Genomic DNA, 16504 nt, shown 5'->3' with positions numbered 1-16504 from the left:
ACATCTGATGATTACGTTCAGTTCTGAATGCACACGGTTTCTGAAAATGAGCAATGTTCTGCAGCACAGACTTTATAATGAACAGGGTAACGTCACCTAGGAAATGAGGACTTATGAAGAAGTGAGAATTACAAGAATATGCACGCACTCATAAGCTCACAGTCTTTTGGAGGGATGTTTGGTAGAGTCATTACTGTAAGGATTATAATTGTACAACTATATTCTGAAATATGTATGTAAATGTATGGTGTTTGGTGTAGTAAGCCAGGAACAAAAATGAGTTTGGAGTCCCGTAGCATCAAACACCCAAATTTCAGGATCTTTAAGAAGGATTATAGCTGGCCTGGAGCACTGTAGAAAATCCTGTTTAGAGTTGTTCAGTGTGTTAATAAGTTGCTCTGTAATTACACATCCACTTTGTGTCAAGCATACTGTATAGTTTTTATTTTTAAATATGATGGTTGGAAGTTTCTCTAACACTCGGCAGAAGCCAAAGCTGCTGTGTATGGTGTGTCCAATGACCTCCTCCCTGCCTTCCCTTCTCCTGCAGAGGCCCAGCTGTTACTGCCACAGCTATCCTCCAAGGTGGGGATGTCTGACATACAGCTTCTTAATGCCTCTTGTCTAGTCTGCAATTAGCAAAGCAGAAGGGTCTTATTAGTCTGTTATCAGCTGCCCTCTTCCCACTTCAGGGCCAACTGGCCTCTTTGTTAGCCATATGCTTGCTAGCAGCAAGCAAATCTTATAAATGTGGAGCCAATGACTCAATGCTGATACAGTGATAGTGGTGAGCAGATTTCAACACAGTAACTTCTGTATACACTGCTTGGCACTTCAACAAGAAATGGCAACTGTCCAGGAGAATTCATGAACTGCAATTTCAGAGATAAATTAAGGAAGGGATAGTAATAACTGGGAGAACATTAAAATGTTATAATTGCTTTGCAAATGCTGATTCACAGCTTCAATTAATGATTATATCCCTTGAAATAACCATTTAATTAGGCATGTCTATAGATTACTTAACCAAAGGTTCCTGTAAATATGATAGAGAAGTGAAATTTTTCAGAAGTTCCAGGTTTACTTGTAGACCACTAGTGCATTGCCATGTTCAGTGACCTCTTAGAAGAATTCTAAGGTGATTTACGAGGAAAATTTAATGTCTATGTAGCCCAAAGCAGTGGGCATATGATGAGGGACAGGAGGTTCTTGAGTTTGGATTTTAACACTGCTGAGGCAACATTCTGTCATGTCACTGTTTCTCTGGCATGGTTGCGTGTTTAGGAAGTGCTTGTCTCCGGTGGTGTATAGGAAGTTTTGAACTACAGTGAATATTTTACTGCTGTAGCAAGGTAGCCATGTGTAAATATTTTTCAGGTTATCTTGAACATGAGGACAAATACACTGTGTTGGAACCCCATGGAAGCTTTCATTTTTACTGCAGCAAATGAAGATTACAAGTAAGTGTGACCTTGCTTTTCGATACTTCTGGACATGTTACATTTTTAATCTGTGTCTTGGTGATTTATGAGCATGCTAAAATGAATTTTTAAAAGACTACTCTAAATTTAAATCACTTAATAGCCTAGAGAATTACAGGCTTACTGATTGTATGAAATACGAATTGATAGTAGACTGCCTTTTTTTCTGCATTTCAGTACTTGAGGGATAAAAAACAGTGTAACTTAGAAAAATTGTAGTTGAACCAATGCAAGTGTAACTTGCAATGGGACCCAGAAAATAAGTACTATTTGTCCAGTCTGAGGCAATATATGTGTTTATTGTCTTGCTGGCTCTTGCAAAGCTTGATATATTGTACTGATCAGCTATTTTGATAAAAACATTTCTTAAAAAAATAAATTAATCTTCTGTGAAACAGTTCTGGAGACTGCAATACTTATCCTTTCAATGTCTCGAAGCAGTTTTTTACTTTTGAACAATACTATTCATGTGAACAACTAATCTGATATTGAAAAAGCTGTCTCTTCAAAACTAGGCCATTGCAAATGTGCTCCATATCCTCTTTTCCAGGAAGTCGGTGATCTAACAATAGATCACTGTTTTCTTCTAGAACATAGGAATTTTATCACTTAAGGCTGTTTTTCAAAGAAAATGGAGTCTGGCTCAGACCTTGAAAGTGGGTTTTATATTCAATGTACTGTTTCTCTTGTATTTGGGTTATGGTATGATAAAGCTACTAGGCTACCTAATCTCTTTGTAAGTTTGGAGTTTTGTTTATAAATTTGCTTTTTGGTTGGTTTTTTTGTTTGGTTGGTTTGGGGTTTTTTAATTTTTTTTTGTCCTCCCCTTCCTAAACTAAAAACAATAGCTATTACTGTCAGGGGCAACTGTCCTCTTGCAGCCTAAAGCAATTAATATGCAATGGCAAATGCATATATCAACATATATCAACACTTGCACTTGCAAGTGTTCACTGATTATGTGGAGCAGCAGTTTTGAATATGATGCTGCATACTTTCTCTTGAATTTAAAGGAAAAGGCAATAGTTGCCGGTATACTATTCAGTAAGATACATTTAATTTCAGTTGTGTTCACTTGAATAAAGGAGGGTGAGAAATCTGCTGAGTTAAAAATTGTTAATATAGTAGTTTCATTAAATGCATTGTCTGTAAAGCACATTTGCTTGTTGGCACTAGGCACATTAATGATCTACGCAGTGATTATGCCTTGCTGTGTATCACCGAGCTTGTTGGTTCAAAGTGAGTAGAGGTAGACCTTATCTGAGCTTTGAAGTCCTTAAGAGCAAAACCAGCTGTGGTCCAGCAGCTGGGTGTTTATTTTTAATGTAATGCTTTTCTACAGATAGTGTGCTCTGCTGAACTAGCATCTCCATGTCCGGGCTTTCCTTGCAATCCTACATTGTCTGGCCTAAGATAATTAAGCAGTAGGAGAGGGTGCCAACCAAATGGAACTTTATAGTAGACTGAATTACAAGGAGTTCACAATATGAGAATATTTAGAAACCTTTCAGAAATTCCCTCTGCAATATGGATCTATCCTTAAGTGTAGTTTATGTAAAATGTTCTATTTACTTAAGGAGTTTTTATGGTATTAAGCTGTTGATGTATTTATTTTAAAGCTTATATACTTTTGATATGCGCTATCTCGAATCACCTGTGATGGTGCATATGGATCATGTGTCTGCTGTTCTTGATGTGGATTATTCACCCACTGGGAAAGAATTTGTGTCTGCCAGCTTTGATAAGTCTATCCGCATTTTTCCTGTAGACAAAGGTCACAGCAGGTGAGTGGTTTTACACCTTTCTGTCTTGCTGTCATTCATTTCAGTGACTTCCCTCACAAGTCATCAAAACTATTAATTCATTCATTAACATCTTCATTGGAGCATTCACTTCCCGTGAATGTTGAAATCTGACTCTGTTGATAGCTTGAAACCGACAGGCCTTGTAGTTGATCTAATTCTGGAGTCTGTATCAAAAGTAGAACCACTCCACAGGTAGCAGTACTTACGCAGTATGGAATTAAAATTACAGTGGATTATTGTGCTTGGATGTAGTCATTTGTATTTTACCAAGGTGAATCCCATTTTATTTCCCTCTATGCATCTTGAATGTTTTTAGATCACTTTGTACTGTATCTTAAGTATAGTGTATACACTTAGGTTCGCAGTGTATTACAACAATGTAGCATTTGGTTTTCTAGGGATTGTCTTCATCCTATATGGATGATTACTAAAGACGTTATGCAAATGTATTGCTATATGAATTCCTGAGAATTAATTTGGGATGCTTTTGTGGTCTGTTTCAGTGCACTTACTACCTTTTATTCACATTTTGTTAACCAGGTGTTGATTCATATGACAGTGCTTTGAATAGAATTCATTTTGATTTAGTTTTCATGTAAGATTTCATAACGCGGTATATTAAGTATTTTGCTGAAGTTCAGATTGAATCTACTGTGTCTCCATTATTTTTTATTTTTCTTTCAGTGTGATGAAAACCGAAGCAAGTTATCTGATCTGTGTGGTATCAAATGGTCTTCATAAACCTCCCTTCATTATTCTCTCTTGTCAATTCTTCCTCCTTTTTCTTTTTTCTTAACTTTATTTTACTTCTACTTATCTACCTCTCTCCAACCTCAGCGCCCCAAAAGGTTTTTACTAGGTCAGGTTCTGGGTAGTTTGAGGGTGGAAACATTGAAATATTGGTGAAGGAGTATATTTTTATTATTGATTGATGAAATTATGTATGCAGTGAAACTGTGCTCCTATGCTGCATTAAAGAGAGGGGCTGTTTACATTCCCTCTATATCTAATCTACAGATAGTTTTCATCTTCTTTTTGTCTTGCAATAATATTTTAAATGTAAATAGGTAGTGCAGTTCCTTTGTAGGTTTGGTTTTTTTCAAATTCTTGCATTATTAAACAATATGGTTAGCAGCTCCTTTATATGGATTAATAATGTTCACAAAAGTAGTGATATGCAAAGCTAAAGCACATCACTGAGGGGAAGTTTGCAGACCCTAGAGTGCAACAGTAAAAGGCTTTATTCCACATTATAGCAGATTGTTGCCAAGGAAGGCATTTTACTCTTCATCCCCACTTTTTTTCCCCTTTTGTGTGGTGGCCATAAATCTATTGAGGAGAAGCCTTACAAATTAAGAACTTTGCCTTGTATTGGCTGGCTAGAGTGTTCTGGGACACACAGAATTCTTTAGAAGATAGACTTTTTCGGAATTGCACACTTGATATTAATCTCATGGAATGGAGAAAAGTCTCTAAATAGATGTGATCCTACTTGGAAAACTGAGAGGGCAGTTAAGAGTATCTGTAAATAAGGATCCTGACGGTATTCCTGTTATGACTTCCGATCTTCTGCCAATATGAAAAACTCCTAACTTCAATTGCTTTCTATTTTATTTTTAAATGAAAATTTAAATAATTAAATTCTTTAGCCCTAAGAAATAAGATTTATTATCAAGTTGATTAAATTTAATAAATGCTTGGTAAACAGAACTGTATTTCTGTGTGAACTTTTAAATGACAGATCCAGGTTATTTGGCCATGTTTTGTGTTTTCCCTGTCCCTGAAAATGATATTTAATAGCTTCTGATGACAGCAACAGGAGAGGCAAAGGCTGCAAATTCAGAGTAAGGAAGGGAAAAGTACTTAGTTCTCCAAATGGTGAAGAAAAGCTTTGTTATTGAGTCACATAGAATGAAAGTAAACATAGAAATGCTTGTGAAAGTGCAGATGTGCACACACACCATTAAACTCAACATCAGTGAAAAGCTGATGTATTGATGTTTTCTGAAGGTACTTGTGCTCAGTCTTCAGCATGGTTGTTCTTGTAGAGCATTGCTTGCTAGTGAATTACAAGAGGTGATTAAGCTTATTAAAGCTTATTAAGCTGATATATTGATTACTTTTGTTTTTCTCACAACCTCTCCAGTTAAATTCCAGTCTAGTTTTCCCACAGCTCTTGAATAGGTGTTGTTTTCATGTTTCCTTTACAGTATTGCTTGGTTTTTCCTTATAAAAATAACTGAGTAGAAGAAAAAGAACAGTCTATAAGCTGTAGTGCATGTCTGATACACTGAAGAAGTGGCTATTGGTGGTCAATAAGTAGGCCTTATTTTTCTTCACTTTCAGAATGCTAAAAAATAGCTAAAATTACCAGAAAAGTGTACCTAGTCCTTTATTTTCATAGCAGAAATGAAAGAATAAATTTATTTGATACATACTTAATGAAAATCAGATAAGAGTTTAATTTAATATTGGTTTAACTCTAACATGCAGAAACATTTTTCAACAGGCATCAGCACTTGTTGAACAGGAGTCTGTTTGGAAGAAATTAGAAAAGAAAGGAAGTCCATCTTCAGGCAAAGGAGGGAAATCACAATGAGGAGTAGCAAATCCATTGCCATATATCATAAATGGATAGGGGTTTATTTGCTGTTCTTTTTCTTATTCGTAATGGTGGTGTCAGATTCTTGGGCACCTATTTTTCTGCATTCCCATTCTGTAATACTCCCAATGCACATTAATCAAAATTATTTCAGGAACAGTATGGATATCATATTGTATACCTATGGCATGTTTTGCAAAAAGAGTTATTTTTTAACTATTTACTGTAGTTTCTATGAAAGCATTTATTTAAAAAACATCCGAGATGGTCCTTTATCAGTCTAACTGTTACACTTTACTGGAATCTCTATGTATAGAGAGATGAGATCAGCACAGTGTTAAAAAAAGTCAGATTTTTTTTTAAAAACAGCAGCAACAAAAAGTAAAAAATAAATTTGCCTTGCACAGAATGCTTTCTACTATTTGAAAGCTAGTGTTGGTGGGAAGAGAGACAATAGCTCATTTTAAAATGTTTCTCTTTGCTTTAGGGAGGTATATCATACCAAACGAATGCAGCACGTCATCACTGTAAAATGGACTTCAGATAACAAATATATTCTGTGCGGCTCAGATGAGATGAATATTCGCCTGTGGAAAGCCAATGCTTCTGAAAAACTGGGAGTGGTAAGAGTTGCATTTTGCTTTTTGTTATCACAAGGTGTTTGGGGTTTTTTGTTGTTCTTACGGCTGGTTAACCTGTTCGGCCTTAAAAATCTTATTTCTAAAGGGAGACGGTAAAATTGTAGTTTGACGTTTGTGTTTAATTTGCAGACTGACGTGCAGTACAGCTCATTGCATTTACTGCGGTTTGTAATAATAATAATAAAATTACATACCTCATTATTGTTACACAAGGTAACTTTTTTTGGTCTTGTTTAATGATAATCATCAGTTCGATCTAAACTAGAGTTGAGTTTTTAACCTGTGTGCTAAAGGTTAGAATTCATCCCTTTGCACTAGAGAATAGGCAATAAATTCTGCTTTGCCATACTTAAGTAATTCTGTTGAAGTTTTGGGTTACTACATTAAAAATTTTTGACTGGTATGTGATTGGTTCATATTTGTTCATGAAGTTGGTTTGTTCAAATAAAAAGAAAGATAAAAATTTAAAAAAATCATACCGTGATAAGCCTGTGCATTGTAAAATAAACCATTGGCACTGATGCATAGGTGAGGTTGTCATTAGCCTGTGTAACTCTCAGATACCAACTGGGCAAACTGGTGTGGTGTCTGAAGTCCACTGGATTCAATGTAAGTCTGTTTGGTTAAGTGTCCCTAGTAGGAACAGACACCAGTCTAATTAAATAAGTCTTTTCAGTTACACTTGTTCAAATGTTTATGTATAGACAAAGCCAAAATATTCCTTTATGTTCCCAACTGTATGTATTCATCTGCACAGTTGAAGTATTGAGTGACTGTGGAGAATGAATTTGACACTTTGTGAGTGATCCCTTTATGTAGCTTCATATTGTTACAGTGTTTTGGAGGTGCTTACATTGCTTTTTCTGAGCCTATTGGCGCAGCTGTCAGATAATGCCTGTGGGAATTTCTACTTGATCTTGTGAAAGATTGCAGGGAGAAGAAAGGGAAGCTGTAATTCAGGAAAGAATGTTCTGCAGATAAGGGGACATCTATTGCATAGTTATGTCTAGGACTGCTTGTGATTACCTGAAGCTCCATCAGCTTATAGTAGCTGTAGGAGGGAAGTGGAGCAGAGCTGAGAGAGGTGGCAGGTGAATGGGAGTAGTAGAAGTACTTAGAGCTACTCTGCGGAATGGGACAATTCATGGATTGTTGTGCATTGTGAGGCACTGAATATGGAGTAGCAGAGGTAAAATAACATATATATCTTTAGCCATGGCCCACCATAGGTATTGGGAAGTCCTGTTATTCTCATTTTTGCTATAGAGCTGTAGGTAAAAAACCCACAGCTTTGTGGTCTGGGAAGTAATTGTGGTTACAAACTATTTAAGTTTGTAAATATGAATTTTTTTAAACATAGTAACTTCTTTTTTTGAGGATGCTTTTTTTTCCTGTTTTGCGTTGATTCTTGGGATTTTCCCATGTGGTCAAACACAAATATCAGTCCCATACTTGGTAATTCCAGGGGCTCCACAAAGCTCATTAGAGACTTTACTTTTTGATTTAACTTTTTATGTTGAATTTGTTTAGACAGTGTGGTATTGGGCAGAAATTATTACCTGTTTTCCTTCTGTTGTATCCATATGCTCATGGCAACAACCTTTTCACCTGATTTTACAATATTAACTGAAACTTTCTCTGTTTATTCGCTATATTCTTAGTGAGAGATCATGATCTCTCTAAGATGTTGTTCTGTAACAGAATTGTCTGGTAATATTGATGTGCATCTTTACTCTCTGCCCTCTGTGTGACAGTCAAGTGGGTAAGAAAAATGTCAAAAATAACATTTTCATATAGAAAGGTTCCTGATATTTTCAGATGTGAACAAAAAATTCACTGTATTGACTACTAGATGGTATTGGCTCATTTTCTTATGAAAGACTAAGGATAATTGGCTCTGGGAAGTAACGGGCAAACCCACCTCCTTCTGCATTATAGAAATACTGTGTACCAGAAGGACAACTTAACTATTGTTTAAGTATTCAGAATGTAGACTGGTAAACGACATTCTGCTGTTTTCTGCAGTATTTGCATCAATGAAAACTGGCCATGGATGTGCCTAAAAAAGGCACTACCTATTGTGACTGTTGGCTGTTGGATGTGATCTGCACATTAATACTTGTGTTCCTTGGCCTGACAGTGAATCCTACATAAAATAGCCTTTTTTGTTTTTCTATAAGTTCAGTTTTGTTGCTTCATATGCCTCTTGGAAGCTGTTCCTTCAATTTGGTTCTGCTCTTGTGGGATCGGACCAAACAAGCTTTTGTAACATTCTGTGTGTAAGGGTGTGTAAGCATTTCTGTCAAAGCGCTTTGGCTATTGGCTCCCAAGAGAGCTAAATCAATATCTGTCTGTGACACAGGTCAAGTGACATGTGGTTTATTATTTGATTTTTTTTTTCCCTCCTGTTTTTTGAGTTGATTTTTTTGGGATTCTTTTTTTGTGGGTTTGTTTGGGTTTTTTTTACTGTCAGAAGTGAAAGTCATCCTATCCTTTAGAATACAAAACTTGTCAACGTATCTTAGAAAAAAAAACCCACAACAACAAAAGACATCTTAAGAAAGCAAAATTATATAGAAATACAGGAAGAACTTAAAAGGGACAATAGTGTATTATGTAGAAAAACTGCTCTCACTTCTCATGGAGAACATCAATGAACTTGTAAAGAATTACATTATAATGAGAAGAGGTAATGTTTCAGATCCCTGAATCTTGTGTGGAAGTGTGTTCAAGTATGAGGTTGCTGAAGCCTTGAATTTAGCAAGACATGGAATTTGAATGTCTGAAGCTCCTATAGTTGTTAAAATTTTTTTTTTAGAAGCACTAAGAAATTTTATTTTTCAGATATTTAGAGTAGTGGTTGCTAATAGGATTCAAGAGTAGAATCCTCATGGCTTATCATGGTCTTCGATATACCTTGGAAGTGTTTGAGTTCAGGCAACTGTGCCGTTCCTTGTTTGATCCAACCTGGTAGTTCCTGTGATTCTTAACATTGCAACTGTTAATGTTATTTAGCAGGTTCCACTACTTCTCTTCAGTACCTACTTCTTTTTTTTAAATAGGATTGGTGTTCTTATCTTCACAGGCATGTGCTTGCTCCTTTTATAAGTGTCCAGTTCTTCCACAGTCTGTGGCTATTTTTTGAATGTTTTGAATATTCAGAGCTGAGCATTCAGTAATTCTGTCAGAAGTGTCAGAATATGTCTTAAATGCTTAGTTGCTTGGTCTGCTATTTTTCTTTGCTGAGAAGACTTGATTGAATGACTCATCCAAAGGTCACTGTATTTCTGATATAATGCTAAAATCTTGCAATACATTGTATTTTAAGATGGATATTTTTGGGCTCAGGATGAGTGGAAACCAACATCCTGAAAGAGAAAGAAAAATAGTAATCAAACCTTTTCTTTTCTTTGATGACTACTTAGCCTTAGTTGTTTTTTAGCATTGCTGGGTTCCGAGGAAGTTATAGTGAACATACAGTACTCATGTTGTGGCTGGTGAACATTTATCCAGTTGGAAAGTTGTACTTTCTGAACTGTGGCTACCCAAGCACTCATCAGTTCTGACATGTGTGTTTCTTTTGGGTTTTAATTTATTTGGCACTGCACTCATTATTCAAAATCATTGAAACATGAAAGAAAGAATAAAAGTCTCTTGAGGAGCCAGAGGCATCTTGTGTCTCTACTCCACTGACAATTGAACCTGCATGGGTTTTGCATAGGGGTAACAAACCCCAAATCTCTGTTGGAGATACTGCAGAAGTTGCTTTAAAATAATTTGCAATATTTAGTTTTTAATAAAAATTGATTAATTGACAAATATGTATTATTAAATAGGACTTAACAGGTGTTATTTTTAAAGCAGTAAACATCTATCTCTGTCTGTGCAGAAGCAAAAGACTCGATTAAACAAGACTTTTGAGAGATTGCAGACTGTTCAAATACTGTACATAAAATATGGCTTGTTAAGTATGTTTGAGGCTTTTTTACCTGTGCTCTTGAAAAGGTTTGGGATTTCTGAAAGGTAAATGATTTTGACTTTTGATGAAAAGAGGAAAATAGAGCCTCAACTGAGTGAAAAGGCTGGAAAAGCAGCAGTAATAGAGTAGATTTCAGTTAATAGTGTACAATTAATGTAATTAATACAAAGGAAGTGATAAATTAGAAAAAAGGATAGATTAGAAAAGATATATTAGGGTTTTTTTAATTATAGTGAAAACAATGAACCATCAGTAAAACTTTTAAAAGCTGTATTGCTCTTCAGTCTACTGACACACTAAAAAAGAAATTATACCCGCAGTTCTTAGCGTATAAATGCTTAGTAACATTACTTCAGAGAGTTACAGCTGCAAAATTTGGCTGTGTTACAATTCTGCATTAGAACAGTGTTGCAGGGTTCAAATTGTGAACAATTTCCATTGCATTTCTGTAGGCCTTGCTTGACATGACTAGAAGCTGTAAGCTGTAATGTTTATTATAGACTGTGTGAAAATATGCAATGTTTATACTTGTTAGCTGTGTGTCTAATTATAAGGTTTGAGAACATAGTATGTTTAGAGCAAGAAAGCCTTGAGAAAGTATAGATAAGGGTGCACCTGCAGATTTCAGAAAGTTCCTAATTAGGAAGGCCTCTACAGTCCAACTATGACTTCAGATCGCGTGGACAGAACATCAGGTCCAATGAACTGGAGACATGAGGCGCGTGTACAGACTGGGCTATCCAATCACCTTGTTGTAAGCATGTGCCCCAAACAAACTAAACTGTATAAAAGTTGACTTAATTAAATAATAAATGGAACATATGGCTGACCACATTGGCCTGTATGCCTTATGTTTATACCCCTCCATCAATACCTGGCGCCCGAACAGGGACTCCTACTTCGTCGAGTTCTACGGGACGTAAGGCGAATGGAAGGAGGCGAGGGAAGCGGTCGTTAGAGGTGGTGCTGTCCCCGGCGCTACGAAAAAAGCCATGTGCATGGTACAGAGGAACCTCACCCTGGCTAGGTGAGTCGACCGTGGGAGAGAGCATGGGGTCCACGCTACCCACAGGGGATAGGGCGGTGGAAAAGCTTCTCCAATTTTTGATCTCTCTAAGAGAGCCTATTTATGATGAAAAAGCCCTCAGAGGGTTGTTGGAATGGGCAAGAGTGAAGAGGCTGGTCCCTACTGCTCGAGCCGCCTTTGAGGTGTCCATACGGGGCGCTATAAAGGAACAGTTAAGGAAAGAGATAAAAGAATCCAAAGAATCAGCTAGCTACCTTACGTTGTGGCTGCTAATTGAAACAGAGAAATTTATAAGGACTGAAAAAAAAAAAAAGAAAAAAGAAAAGAAAAAAAAAAAAAAAGAAAAAAAAAAGGAAAAAAAAATTTATAAGGACTGCGAGTCAAGTTACAGTTTTAGCCTATGCTGCATAAGCGAGCAGCGAAACTGAAAGCAAAGAGAGCAAGTCAGTTTTTCAGCTTTTATTCATTATCTCAACAATCGTGCTACCGACGAATTTCAAAGAGCAAGCTTCTACCCGATCATCAGCCAGCGGCCCCAGCAGCAGTTCGTCCTTCAGCAATTCTAGCTCTATGCAGGACGCCAGGGAAGCCACTGCCAGCTGTGCCTCCCCCCGCGGCGAGCCCTCCACCACCCCCCCCCCCGCCGTTTTTCCCGCCCCCGCTTCTAAAGCTGCTGCCGTGTTGCCGCCTGGAGTCGTACCCCGTCCCGCTGTACTGCCGCGTGGAGCCTGCCCCCCCACCTCTCCTGTGCCGGCGCTGCCGACCCGGGGCTCGCCCCAAGCTGCCTTAGCCAGAAGCCGCGCTGTTTCCGCCCGCCGCTGCCACCGCCCCCCCCCCCCCGCCGCCGTGTGCTGCCTCCGTGCGCTGTCTGTCCCGTCTGCCCTGCCTGCCCGACCGTGCCCGCCGCCGCTTGCTCGTTCGCGAAAGCGATTCTTGCCGCGTGGCCCAGACCCCCAGCTGCGGAGAGCCACCATCGCCCCCTCTCCCCGCCGAACCCGGCAAGAGGACTTCTGACCAAACGGGAAGGGGGGAAGAAGCTGCGAACGAGCCCACACCATCACGCCGCTGCTGCTGTCTGCTCCCCGTGTCATCGAGTTCTATATCAGACTCCGAGATCAGACAGAGGGGCTCTGAGACCCAAATGCAGCTGTGAGAAAAGTTTTGCAAGTATCTGTGACAGACAAAAAGTTACAACAACCAGAACTCTCTGCACCTCCTCTGCCATTGCCAGCTCCCTATATCCCCATGCAGGGACAGGTTTCCCCAAGCCCTTTTTTCCTGTAGTCTCCACCACCTCCACACAGTCCATTTAGGGAGGGGGGAGGGAGTCGGACCGTGCTGAGGGAATCTGTGAAAGTTTGGGGGTTTAGGGGCTAGCTCAAGTGGGGAAGGTCCAGACCAAAGATAAAAAGGAATCCTGTGAAATGCTATGATGGAGGGATGATTTGGTTGTTAACTCCTAATGCATTTTTAGTTATAACAGATGCAGGAGACAATAGAAGCTATTAAGTCTTAGATTAGAAAATGCTAACAGAAGCTATATCTACAATTATTCAGTATAAGTTAAGATTGAGCTATACTACATTTGTGTTACAGTATTTTAAGAATAAGTATTATCTCCAATAATAAGGACCTTTCTTTTTTCTCTTAGCTCTTTAAGCTTTATCTCAGAATTCATTTCGTATAGACTGGACACACTAAAGTCTGTGAGAGTCTATGTTTTCCTTTGCACTGCAGTATTCTAGGTCTTTTGATGTGATGCTTTACCATATACACTTCCCAGATCTTTGACATCTAGAGACATTTCTATTTGTTGTGTATATATTTTTTTTCTTCAAATGGCATGTGTTAATGAGAATGAGTAGGGAGAAAACTCTTCTGGTCATAGTTTCCTTGTGCTTTCTTTTAAACTCTACCTTATTCATGTCAAAAAGATATCAGAATTAATTTCAGCTAAGATGAACAAACAAATCTGCATAAACATGTAATCAGTGCTGTCTTAACCCTTCTTCTGTCTGATCAAGTTTCAGTCTATACATCTCATTGTGATTGAGTGAAAAAGAGGTCTAAGGGAATAAGATACTTTTGTCCTGTACAGGAAGCACTTAGATTAACCTACTTTTTATTTCTTCTTCTCTTGCTATAAATTTCCACACGCATACAATTTAGCTTTCTTAAGACCTTGTTAAGGCTTGCATGAGACTTAATTTACAGCACTGTTAATTGAGAGGGTTTAGACATACAACAATGTTCCCTGAACGCTTACCTTATCTGTATGCTCATTTGAGCTAAGAAATCTGAAAAAGGATTTTTTTTTTAAATTTAGGCAGATAGAATATTTTACAAAGCAAGCAAATGTTCTTGCAGCCCAGAGCAAATGTTACCGAGTATGACTTATGCAATATATGTACTTTTTCAGTGAGAAGGAGTAGAAGTTATAGACCCACTTTTTTATAACATTATCTTTGTGCTGACTATTCACAGTAACATACTACGCAGCACGAAACTCTCACTGAACACCTATAAACTCGGTCGTGTGTACCATATCCTACAGTTAACAGAACTGATTATGCATTTCAAGCAAACCTTATCTAAAAGTAAAACTTCTTATTGAGCTTTCTTCATCAGCTTCTATTTTCTTTATTTAACCTAATTGAAAGCCACTTTAAAATGCATTGCTGACATCACCATTTGGATAAGATTCTGAACTGATGGTTCTAAATTCCAGGCCTTTGACATGAATGAAAGTTCTTTTTGAAGCATGAATTACCTTTTCTTGCAACTTCTTCTTTAATTTAAAATTGCTAATCCTATGAGGCTGATAGTTCAAACATCTACTTGAGACTGAAGCCTACTTTGCCCATAAATATGGCACTGTAGTGAAGCAAGCATAAATTAATAAGTAACAATTTTAAATCAGTGCATCATTCTTATGTACAAAATTGCTTCAATTTAACTATGCCAGTGCAATACCACCTTCCTTTTTTAGAACTGTGTATAGCACACATTGGTCTTTCTATAAGCTGCTCTAGGCAATGGTTTTGCCACTGCAGCAATGCTACTGAAGCATTTAATGCAGCTTGGATTATCACACTTCCAGTACTTCTGCAGTGCCCTAACATAAGACTACCTTCTTTGCCAGGTGTTAGTATCTACTTGCAATCTGCATATACAGAATTGATAAATGCTGAGAAAAATTCTCACTGTTTGCAATCTTTAATCACTTCATCTGTAGAGAAACTATTTCTCTCTATACAATTTCTCTCACTAACATATGATAAATTTCGAAGCTTTTGGCTTAACCTGAAAGGGAGTTCAGGATGAAATCCAATCTATGTAGTATAATTATTGCAAACACCTCAAAAACATTGCATTGCCTGGGTAAGTTCTTTTGCCCACTACTGAAAACTGTGCTTTAATTAATATAGACCATCATTAGTGAGTACAGATTATGAGGTGCTCTGTAGAGTCCTCTCCCCTTATAGCAGTTGTGAGAGTAAAATGAACATTTCAAAAACATCCCATATTCTGCCCAAGTGGGAATATAAAAATACTTATGTCATCTTGGCCTTCATGCTATGTATCACATCTTGAATGGGATTTATTTCTTCAATCTTGTGGTTTCATTCTTTCCATAGATGATTCCTCAGCTTTGACAAAACCTATTGTTTTGTTGTTAAAATCAGTTAAAATCTTGGAGCTTTATTATGCATCTCAAAGTAAATATTGGTATATTGCTTTTCTTTTACAACTCACATTTAACTGACAGCCTAAATGATCTGTAGGAATTCTTTTCTTTTCACCTATATATATTACTTTATGCTTATTAACAATTTGTACTTTTCAGCTTCAACAGCTTTTGTAGCACAACTGTGGGTTGTGATCAGAAAAGCAATACAAGCAATATGTGATGATAAGACAGCTCCGTTTTTTACTACAGTATGATAGAGATCAACGGAACCATTTGGACATTTATTGATCAGTTGCATTATGCAATTAATATCCATCCTGGCCTAGATGAAAATATACAGATGAAATTTTTAGACATGTTAACCTATAATTTTATCAGAATTGTTAGAAGATGTGGATAGTCTATACATACTGTGTTACAAAATGGAACTGTTATAGAATTTTGTTATTATCACAAAGGTATTTGGTAAAGAGATTGGTAAGTTAAGAATTTTAAAAACACTTTCGCAAAAGCAGAAGTGGGGAAAGAGAAGGGTGTCAGCCCCATAGTTGACTTGCAAAAGTGTTTTCATGTGTTAAGTTTTTTGCACACAAGTGTTCTCTAGCTATCTGCATGATGGATGAGGCCTTGGAAAGAAGCTGTTGTAGCTAACAGTTGTTTTAATATTATTAGAACACAGTTAGAAAGCTTGTCTATCTGGTTAGTTTTATCTGTTTGGTTAAGAAACTCTAACATTATAAGGTATTAGAAAATTATTATAATTATAAGGTATTAGAAAATTATTATAATTTCTTGGTTTGTAGAATGCAGTGACATGGAACTCAAAAGTATGTCAGTGTGACAGTGTGTATGACGGTGGCCACCATGTGTATGTGAATGAATGTGTATGCATGCATGTGTGTGAACATATGAACACAAATACATAAACACCTTTGGATGAACAGATACACAGACACCTTTGAATAAACAGAAGACACATAACCCACAATTGAACAGAGTTCCATTTCCAGAAGTGTTTTAGGTTGAATAAAATTTTTTAAGAATAAACCCTATATTTAGAGAAGCACTTTTAAGTAAAATTTAAGAGCACAAGCCTTGAAGTTAATAGGTTGTTAAGTTTGTTAATCATAGTGATATAATTGTATGTAGATGTGTTTATTGAAATATTATGGGTATAATAAGAAATGTTACAGAAATGCAATTTAAATTGTTCAAAACTAAAAAGGGGATTTGTTGCAGGGTTCAAATTGTGAACAATTTCCATTGCATTTCTGTAGG

At 37.1% G+C, this 16504-nt stretch overlaps 1 protein-coding gene across 1 annotated transcript in view; it reads left to right on the top strand.

Moving 5' to 3' along the window:
- Nucleotides 1-16504, top strand: part of DCAF13 (DDB1 and CUL4 associated factor 13) — a 32047-nt gene that overhangs the window by 8548 nt on the left and 6995 nt on the right. Inside the window, exons 7-9 of the mRNA XM_027692447.1 lie at nt 1378-1460; nt 3101-3265; nt 6376-6511. Coding sequence (XP_027548248.1) covers nt 1378-1460; nt 3101-3265; nt 6376-6511 — 384 coding nt within the window. The remainder of the gene's footprint in view (nt 1-1377; nt 1461-3100; nt 3266-6375; nt 6512-16504) is intronic.

This window comes from Neopelma chrysocephalum, unplaced genomic scaffold, assembly GCF_003984885.1.
Source record: "Neopelma chrysocephalum unplaced genomic scaffold, ASM398488v2 Primary Assembly neopelma1_86, whole genome shotgun sequence".
Taxonomy (NCBI): Eukaryota; Metazoa; Chordata; class Aves; order Passeriformes; family Pipridae; genus Neopelma; species Neopelma chrysocephalum.
The sequence above is the reverse complement of the archived record's forward strand: the minus strand, read 5'-3'. Positions and strand labels throughout refer to the sequence as shown.